Raw genomic sequence first — 11,057 nt, forward strand, 5'->3', positions numbered from 1 at the left:
CAGAATAACATTTGCCGGATAATTTAGAACATTATTTAGATTGCGGATGATTTACCTTGTAAACACAATAATATATAGTTTTTTTGAAGATTTAAAATCTCTCTAATTTTGTCTAGGCATACTAAGTAATCCCACATTACTTACCCCCACCCTACCCCCAAAAATTTTCCAATTCACAAAAGTCTTGGATAATAGTAATTGTCATGTAAGCTTTATAACTTAGAAAAACATATGCCGCATATGTCAGAACATTATTTAGAATTTGAAACATTTACAGTACAAACACAATAGTAGTTTTGTGAAAGATTTAAAATATCTCTAATTTTGTCTAGGCATAAAAAGTAATCCCATATTAATTACCCCACCCCATCCCCCAAATTAAAAATTTTGCCAATTCAGGAAAGTCATTGATAATAATATTTAATTGCTACGTAAGTTTCCTATTGCATTTTTAAATTTGGCTAATAATATTTTTAAATGAAACTTGTGTTCACAAGCGAATGCAAGTATTATAAACCGATAAACACAAGCGAAAGGAAACAGCAGATTTCTTATGCTTGAAAAATAAGCGATACAAGTATAGAATTGTAGTAATTTGAAAACATGGAAAAGGTTTAAGAGTTATATTCCGCCATTTTTTTTCTGCATTTAGCATCATACCGTTTGTATCAAATGATGACACACTAAATAGTGATATGAGTGGTTGTGGCTTAGTGGTAAGAATTCCAGGTTGTGGAAACCTAGGCTCGAATCCCAGCAGCCACAATCTAAAATAATAGATTTTGTACATTTTGCGAATTCACAAAAGTCTTGGATAATAATAATTGCCATGTAAGCATTATAACTAAGAATAACATATGTCGGATAATTTAGAACATTATTTAGATTTCGAATGATTTACCTTACAAACACAATAGTAGTTTTGTTAAAGATTTAAAATCTCTCTAATTTTTTTCTAGGCATACAAAGTAATCCCACATTACTTATCCCCAAAATTTTGCCAATTCACAAAAGTCTTGGATAATAATAATTGTCATGTAAGCTATATAACTGAGAATAACATTTGCCGGATAATTTAGAACATTATTTAGATTTCGAATGATTTACCTTGTAAACACAATAGTAGTTTTTTCAAAGATTTAAAATCTCTATAATTTTGTCTAGGCATACTAAGTAATCCCACATTACTTACCCCCACCCTAGCTAACCCCCAAAATTTTTCCAATTCACAAAAGTCTTGGATAATAGTAATTGTCATGTAAGCTTTATAACTTATAAAAACATATGCCGCATAAGTTAGAACATTATTTAGATTTTGAAACATTTACAGTACAAACACAATAGTAGTTTTATCAAAGATTTAAAATCTCTCTATTTTTTCTAGGCATAAAAAGTAATCCCATATTAATTATCCCACCCCATTCCCCAAATTAAAAAATTTGCCAATTTAGGAAAGTCATTGATAATAATATTCAGTAATCTCATCTTACTTACTCCCATTACACCCCCTTAATTAAAAATTTTCTCAATTCACGAAAGTCTTGGATAATACTCCGTAATAATTAATTGTTATGTAAGCTACCTATTGAATTTTTAACTTTTACGAATAATTTTTTTAAATGCAACTTGTGTTCACAAGCGAATGCAAGTGTTATAAGCCGATATGATAAACACAATCAAAAGGAACCTTGAAAAAGTAGAGCAAGAAGCGATACATGTTTAGTAGTTTAGTATTTGAAAACATGGAAATGTTTTAAGAGTTTTATTCCACCATTTTTTGCTAAGCTTAGCTTCATACAATTTATATAAAATGTTTACATACTAGCTAGTTATATGAGTGGTTGTGGTTAGAATTCTATGTTATGGCAGTGGAGACCTGGGCTAAAATCTTAGTAGAAGATTTAAAATCTCTCTAATTTTTTCTAGGAATACAAAGTAATCCCATATTACTTACCCCTTAAATTTTCCCAATACAAAAAAGTATTGGATAATAATAATTGTCGTGTAAGCTTCCTATTAAATTTTTAAATTTAGTGAATAATTTTTTACACACACACAATCCCCCAAGCGAGAACTTATTGACAAATTCAAACCACTAATTTGCAAGATCTGATGGATGAGAAATCAAGTAAAAATGAGCGTGGTCATTTTCATATATATTACAAATTTTTAAAATAAACGGAGTCATTTTCATAAATATTACAGAGTTTTTGTTTATTTTCAACTGTTAGATCTTCTAGATCAATGGTTTGAATATGACCACATGTTCTCATCTGTGACATGGTCCTCACCTTATTAGGTATATATATAGGTCCTAATAAGGTGAGAATCATGTCGCGGGTGAGAACATGTGGTCATATTCAAACCATTGATTTAGTAGATCTAACAATTGAAAATAAAACAAACTCTGTAATATTTATGAAAATGACTCTTTTCATTTTAAAAGTTTGTAATATTTATGAAAATTACCTACCCCGCTTTTTTTCTTGATTTCTCATTTTAAAAGTTTGTAATATTTATGAAAATTACCCCACTTTTTTTTCTTGATTTCTCATTATATATATGTGTGTGTGTGTGTGTGTGTGTGTGTGTGTGTGTGTGTGTGTGTCTGTGTCTGTGTCTGTGTGTGTGCGCGTGTGCGCGTATATATATATGTGTATATATGTATGTGTATATATATAAGTGTATATTTATATATATGTATATATATATACACATATATATGTAGGAATCTGATTCGAGAAAATCACAAAGAAAATGGAAAAAACAACAAACAATAGATAATAATCGAAAATAATAATCCACGAGGGATCGATTACATCCAAGAAATAAAATCACACGAGGTTGAATAAACCTGGATGTTGAGTGGGTTGAACTGTATGAACTTCGGGGTGGTTGGAAGCACGAGTCGTGTTGCCACTGTTCTTAAAACCTTATTTACCGCCTCCCAGGGTGCTGGAGCGTTGCGGCCTAGGTTTCCCAGGATAAAATGTACTACGACTCCTGCGTTTGAGCACACAAACTTGGAGTCCGACGAACTAAAACGTGGGATGAAACGCAAATGGCTTGAAGGAATGGATGAGCAGAGTTTTGAGGAGAGAAAGTTTTGTGTGTTCTGTGTGATGCTTGTTCGTGTTCTTGTTTTACTTACAAATCTGCTGCTCACCAACGAATTATATAGTAAAGGATGTGATCATTGCATTAAATCTGGCATTTAATTTCCCATGTGTAACCTTCCTCCACTAGCAAAATATTAACACCCACTAACTAATCTACTAACAAGAATTAACTCTGAAATGATGATTGGAATTAATAGATTTAATTCCGTAATGCCAAGAGTCATTTATTTCACTGGATCCAGTAGGTGAACGGTCGCAGTTCGAGAGGTCACCGGAGTCGCAGTACGAAACATCGTTCCAGTCTGGGTACCTTCGAGACATCAGCGCTGGTTCGAGACATCAAGCAGTGCAAGCTGCAAGACATCGTATCAGCCGCGAGACATCGGACGCGCGCGAGAGGTCGACTTCGTCCGTCTCAAACAAGAGACCATTTCTGATCTCATGTGGTTCTGAGATGGAAAACTTGTTCGAAAATAATATGGCATAACTTATCCTCCAGGTGCCGGCGTACACGAGTCAAGCCTTTTCAGGCTCAGTTTGGGATTTGATTTGCACCCCCCTGCGCGCGAGAGAGAACCTCTATGTTATACAAGTTACTTAGTCATAAAAAGACTCTTGTATATATAGTGGGGCAAATGTTCATTCCCAACTAATGTGGGACAAAAGCTACATAAGCTTTCTTCCTCACCCAAATTCCATCTCAAATGGGTCTACTTTGAGAATCAATTTCTCATTCACCCATTATCCATTTTGAGCGTATAATATATCGATCTCTTCGTCTAACTACGAAGAACCCGAATCCACTTTGACCCGACCCAAATTCGAAAGTGGATCCACATATATTTATACCACAAAATGGCCACTTAAAATGCCATTTTTAGTGCAATTTTCCAACAATCCTCCACATGAATGAAAATTGTTTTCAAGGGAATTTTGAAATCGGAAACAACTGCGTTCCCTTTGAATCCTAAGGGCCCTCACGCCTTGGCTGAACATGTTGGAGGAAGTAAATTACTATAACTCAGTGGCTCAGTAGACATGGCCAAATGTCGGTGCGTACAATGGATCTGCCCACTTTGAATATAATTTCGACACTTCCACTGCTGAGTTTTGAACCTTAGTCTGTTCTTCTAAATACTGTCTATTAAACCACAAAGCTAAGCCCGTGCAAGCCGGATGCTTCCTCCTTTTCTTCTAAACGATTTGGTATGCTTTATTAGTCACACTTTTTTATTCCTTTTCTTGATAATTAGTAATTAAACCTAGCTAATCCAATCTCTTTTAATTTTGTGCAGCGTGGGACGAGGCAATTGTCTGAGCCGAAAGAATCAACATATGCTTCTTGTTTCTTGCGATGGTCAACCTAGAGATGATGCAACTAATGAGGTATTCATGCATTATAAGATAATTTTTAGTAGTCATATATGCAACTAGGTTTGGAGTATAAGAAACCATATATGATAAATTTATAAAGTATTTAAATATAAAAAAGTTTGATGGCACGAGAAACCGATCAAATCTGATAACTTTAAATATCAAATCAGATTTCATGTTTATATACTACAAAAATTAGAAAGGCTAAATTGTTTGAACTTTGAAATGTTCAAAATATTATCTTTTGTAGCTAGCTATTCCCTGATTTCAAATTGATCAAAAGAATTTTCTTAAAAAATCTTTAATTATATATATAGTTTATATTCAATGAAAATATTTAGAAATATTCATTTAATTTGTTGATTATAGCATGCATGGATTATCTTTTTGTGATATGTCTAAATATACTATACTACAAGTAATCCATCATGTAGTTGCATAGGAAATTAAATAAAACTTGATGATCAAAACTATGCTAACCCGGGTGGCTGTTATGGGATTCCTGTATTCTTTCCATTTCCCAGCACTGCATAATCTTCTCCGGGATGAGGTTGTTGCAACTGTGATCGAACATTCCATCATGCAAACACCAATAACATGATGGAATGGCTCGAGCGTAGCTATAAGAACCTTATCTTGAAGGAGATTGTGCAATGCTAAGAAATGGAAAGAATATAATCCCATAACAACCACCTAGGAGGTTGGTTAACATCATTAGACTGTACTGAACAGTGATGATACTAATGAAAAAAGAACTGCGGGTTTAGTTCTGTACACTTCCACGTACAATATGAGACAATGTTGATTATAGGGTTGAGTTTTATTTGAGGTCTAGTATTTCTATATGGGGGAAAAAAATTGCATAAATGGCATTTTAAGTGGCCAATTTGTGGTATAAATATATGTGGGGTCCACTTCCGATTTGGGTCGGGTCAAAGTGGATTCGAGTTCTTCGTAGTTAGACGAAGAGATCGATATATTATACGCTCAAAATGGATAATGGGTGAATGAGAAATTGATTCTCAAAGTAGACCCATTTGAGATGGAATTTGTGTGGAAAAAGCTTTGAGTAAGCCTTTTGTCCCACATTGGTTGGGCCACTGACTTTGCACCACTGCCTGCGAGAGATCGACCTCTCGCAGCAACGCGCGAGATATACTTGATGTCTCGCGGCTGGGCAGTGCGCGAGACATGCCAATGTCTCGCAGCTGAGTTGCGCCTGCGAGAGGTGATCTCTCGCGGATGGAAGCATGCGTTAGCGGTGATCTCTCGAAGCTCGCATGGGTTGACCTCTCGCGGCTAAGAGTCGATGTCTCACAGACGGCCTTCTGGGCGTAACTAAAGTGACCTCTCGTAGACTATAGTCTGGTCCGTCGATTCTCCTTCCACCGTGACTGTTCAGGAGACTAATTCAATATGCTACAGAATTAATTCTTATTAATTTTGATCATAACATCTAGAATTAAGTTTCTTGTTAGTGGGTGGTTTAATGGAGAGTTAGTGGCAGATTTAAGTCTTGTTTGTGGGAGGAGGTTACAATGCCTGAATTGACTGCCATGTTAAATGCCATTAATCCTTCATCTACTATATATACTTCTAGGTGAGTAGTAGCATTTGTAAGAGATATACATATATATAAATACATACTTTTCCACCTCGAAACTCTGCTCAGCCTTCCTTCTAGCCACCTGTGTTCATCCCACGTTCTCGTTCGCCGGGTCCCAAGTCTGTGTGCTCAAATGCAGGGATCGTAGTACGTTTTATCCTGGGAAACCTAGGCCGCAAAGCTCCAGCATCCCGGGAGGCGGTAAATAAGATTTTAAGGACAGTGACAACACGACTCGTGTTTGCAACTACCCCAAAGATCATATCGTTAATCTTCGTTCCCAAGCAGCTTCCAAGTTTATTTAACCTTGTGTGGTTTCATTTCCTGGTTGTAATTATCCTTCGTGGATTTATTTATTTATTTATTGTGAATTTTCTATTTTCTCCATTTTCTTCGGTTTTTCGAAAATTATTTCCAACATTATACACGTTACGAATATGATTCTTGTACGTACAGCTACTTGGAACTAAACTTTTTTAATAATTTTGGTTGATGTGCTCAAAAACTCATATCCCATTTAATACAAAGAACCTTTAGGTTTTTAGATCGAGACTTCTTTAAGATTTTCAATTTGTTTATTTTTGAAGGGTATAAACATGGGATTTCAGCTCTTACTAATTTCATTTTATGATAAACACGTACTTGAGTGTTACACCCATTTCTTTCCAATAGTAAAACCCAATGTTGCCATTTATTTCTTTCTTTCAAACAAAGGCAAAACTTGTTATATATATATTTATAATTTCACAATTTCAAATATTATTTAAGCTTTCATAGTAGTCCTTCGGAAACATTAATTTCATTACTATATAAATTTTCAATCGTTATATTGTGGACCACGGTGCACATAGCAATGTGCACCCTGGTCCAAAACGACGTCGTTTCGATGTTAGTGGACGCGGATGCGAATGACTCCAGAGAATTCATTATCTATAATACACATAATCATTATCTAGAATACACAGAACGTTTGCCTAGAATACGCAGAATGTTTGCCTAGAATACATAGAATATTGACACAAAATACACAGAACTCATCCTCTTAACATTCGAATGCACAAACACATCACAACCTGTGTTAATAACATGAGTACACATAATATTGACACAAAATACACAAAACTCATCCTCCTAAACATTCGAATGCACAAACACATCACAACATGTGTTACTAACATGAATACACAGAACGGTTGCCTAGAATACACAGAATGATTGCCTGGAATACACAGAACGATTAACTAGAATACACAGAATATTAACATAAATACACAGACCGGCCGAAACGGGAAACGTGATTTCCAAAAAAAAAAGGGACGGTTAGTTTACAATGCTCAAAGCGACGTCGTTTACGTACGTGGTGCACATTGCTATGTGCACCATGGTGCACGGTATAATTTGCCATAAATTTCCAACAATAACCTCACCAATTACAACCAACCAGAGCCCATAACATCATCACGACTTGTCACCCGCCATTAGGCCTGTGCATCGGTCGGGTATGGTCGGTTCGGTTATACAAAGATGGAAACCGTTCGGTTAACGGTTAACAATTGTAGTAACCTAACCGCCATATAATTATCGAAAATCCACTCGGTTTTTTAAAGTTCGGTTTCTGTCGGGTATTGCGGTTTTCGTAATAATTTCGGAAATAAAAAAATAACACTGATTTTCATCAAATATAATAAATTATAGAAGTACATTATACAAGTTTAAGACTTAAAAGACAAAATAACTTAGTAAATAACTAAAATAAGTGACCTAGTTAAACCATATGGCCATTTTACAAGTTACAACTGCAAATATACAAAATTAAGTGGCAAATTAACTAAGTAAACTACATAATTACATATTTTGCAGAAGTAACAAACTACAAAATTACATAATAAGTGACTCCAGTCACCAAATTGTCCAATCTTTGCCAACTAGGGGCATCAAGTAACCAACTAACTGAAGTACTGAACTAAGTGTAGCTGATAATCTGTGAAGGTGAACTGACAAAAATCCCAAAACTGAAGTAGAAATGTACAACTACACATAGTGAATCTGCTAATCTGTTATTCCTCATCTTCCTCCTAATTAAAAGTTATAACTTAAACAAATCAGTCACAACTCACAAGTCACAACTCACAATTAATAAATCATAATGAAAATTAAGAAGTACACTGTTTAAATACAAGGAATGGCTCAGCATGCTTTAGCTTTCATGTCAAAACAAGGAATGAGGGCAAATTGCTACTTGAGTAGTTGAGTTATACCCACTACTCAGTGCAACATACCAACCCATAGCCTTTTTTTTTTCAGACTATTGGTGGAAGCATCATCTTTGCCAAGGATAGAAGTAGAGAGATAAACATAAATTTAGAGAGGCAGCAGAGACAAGAGAGTGAGAGATACATTATTACCATCAACTTAGGACTCCTAAGTCCTAACATTCAAACCTGTTGCACCTTGCAAATTATCCATTTGTTCTTGCCTCATAGTTCCAAGTTCCAACAGTCCAAACTGGCAAATTGCAAAATGGCAGCAACAAATAATAGTTGCCCAGCCACTTGCCATTTTGCCAATTGGCAACTGTCCAAGTTTCCAACACCTTATAGTTCAAACCAAGTCAATTGAACAAAAAAGACAAGAATAAATGAATAAGTTAAGGCTTAAGAGTTAAGAGGAGTAGGCTAGTTACAGCAATTGTGGGAAGTGATAAACCAACTTCACTGCTCCCAACTCCACTGCCACTCACCAGTTCTGCAAACAAAAAATGAGACAATCAGATTTTAAAAATTATCTAATGAAAATGAAGTTAACTAGTAGTTTAGTAGTTAGTAGTTACCTGTTTCTAATCTCTCCACTTCATCCAGATTTTCTTCTACTGAGATGGGTTGGTTTGGCAACCTCATCCAATCTTGGGCACACACAAGTGCTTCCACTATTCTAGGAGTTAATGAACTCCTAAATGCATCTAGCACTCTCCCACTAGTGCTAAAAGCAGATTCAGAGGCTACAGTTGAAATGGGAACAGCAAGAACATCCCTAGCCAATTGGGAGAGGATAGGAAACCTACTAGTATTGATCTTCCACCAATTTAAAATGTCAAAATCAGGATTTTCATCCTCCACAATTTCCTCACTTAGATAGATTTCCAGCTCAGTTTTTTTGCCTCCCAACTCACCACTCTCTGCTCTTTGCTTTTTTAACTGAGATTTCAGTTTAGACTGTGGTCTACCAATGGTGACAGATTGAGAGTGGGACTGGGATGTACCAGTGACAGCAGTAGCAGAATCAACACTGACAGGAGTGACAGATGAACCATGCACATAGTCATCAAACAAATTCTTCAGACCAGTTAAAACATTTTTGAAACAAGATTCTCCCTTATCATCACCATACAGTTGTGTGAACTGGTAGGGCATGTATGCAATTTTATCCCTTGGATCCAATATATTTGCATAAAAAATGATGGCATTCATTTTATCAGGATCACCCCAATATTTCTCAAACTTCGTTTTCATATTGAAACCCATCAGATTAACAGAGGCAGATTCAGCTTCCACCATTTCAGACAGCATGCAAGACAAGTCAGAAATTTCAGAGAAGAAATTATTGGCAGTCACATACAAAGAACCAGAAATCCTTAGGGTCATTTCATAAAAACATTTAAGCAACTTCACCATATGCTCAACAGAATGCCAATCCATGAAATCTGGGACAGATTCACCTAAATCATGTGAGAATGAACTATCATTTTCTTCATAGGCCTCAAATACCTTTTGATATGTGACTGCATTCTTAAGCATCAAGTAGGTTGAGTTCCATCTAGTTGGTACATCAAGAGTCAAACTAGACTTGGCTTCCACCCCTATTAAATCAGCAAGGTCCCTGAATTGTTTTAGCCTAGCAGGAGAATTTCTCACATATCTAATTGCATCCCTCACCTTCTTTACAGAACTGTCTACATCCTTTAACCCATCTTGGACAATCAAATTTAAGACATGTGCAATGCATCTCATGTGCACATAATTGCATTTGACAGAAGAAACCCCCCAAGACAGCAACTTCTTTTTGAAGAAACCCATAGCAGTGTCATTACTAGAGGCATTGTCAACAGTCACAGTGAATATATTCTTTAGCCCCCACTCTAGAAGACAGGTTTCTAAGGCTTTGGCAATGTATTCCCCCCTATGTGAGGTGACAGGGACAAATGATATGATCTTTTTGTGTAGCTTCCATTGGTCATCTATAAAATGTGCAGTGATGCACATATAGTTTATCCTTTGGACAGAAGTCCAAGTATCAGTTGTGATACTAACTCTTTGGCAGGAAGTCCTAAACAGTTTCTTCAAATTTACCCTCTCATCAGAAAAAATCTGATAAATATCCCTACTTATAGTCCATCTAGATGGGATCTTAAATCTAGGACATGCAACAAGAATAAATTTTCTAAACCCCTGCCCCTCTACAAATCTGAAAGGAAGCTCATCAATGAGTATCATTTCTGCTAGGGCCCTCCTAATTGCATCTTGATTGAACACCCAAGTAGTTAAGACCCCCACATTAACCCCCGTCTCTGGACTAGGACTAACCACAGGCTGAAATGTTAGCAGAGATTGTCTAACATCTTTGGAGTGAGGATTCTTTAGGCAGTTAAGCATATGATGCCTTAAGGAAGATGTGCCATGCTTTTTTGACTGACCACCATATAATTTTGCACAATAAATACACTTTGCATGCATAACCACTCCACTACTGTTTTTGACCTTCTCAAAATGATCCCATAATGGGGATCTGGTTTCAACCTCCTTTCTTTTTTTTGAAGGAACAGATTGAGGAGGAGGCACAGTTTGCTGCTGAGATTGATTTCTCTCCACAGCTTCTGCTTCCACCCCAGTAAGTTCCTCACTAGATAGTATAGGAGGAGGTTGCCCAGACAAACTAATACTCTCCATCTTTACAAATGAGAT

The 11,057-nt window shown here is 36.0% G+C and overlaps 1 protein-coding gene across 1 annotated transcript; it reads right to left on the minus strand.

Moving 5' to 3' along the window:
• Positions 1-7,882: 7,882 nt before the first annotated feature.
• Positions 7,883-11,042, minus strand: LOC116010669 (zinc finger BED domain-containing protein RICESLEEPER 2-like). The gene is made up of 5 exons (XM_031250168.1): positions 8,930-11,042; positions 8,783-8,844; positions 8,541-8,673; positions 8,003-8,111; positions 7,883-7,895 (listed from the first exon to the last, which is right to left on the minus strand). The coding sequence occupies exons 1-5, from the start codon at positions 11,040-11,042 to the stop codon at positions 7,883-7,885; spliced, it is 2,430 nt and encodes an 809-aa protein (XP_031106028.1).
• Positions 11,043-11,057: the final 15 nt, after the last annotated feature.

This window comes from Ipomoea triloba, chromosome 1 (genome assembly GCF_003576645.1).
Source record: "Ipomoea triloba cultivar NCNSP0323 chromosome 1, ASM357664v1".
Lineage (NCBI taxonomy): Eukaryota > Viridiplantae > Streptophyta > Magnoliopsida > Solanales > Convolvulaceae > Ipomoea > Ipomoea triloba.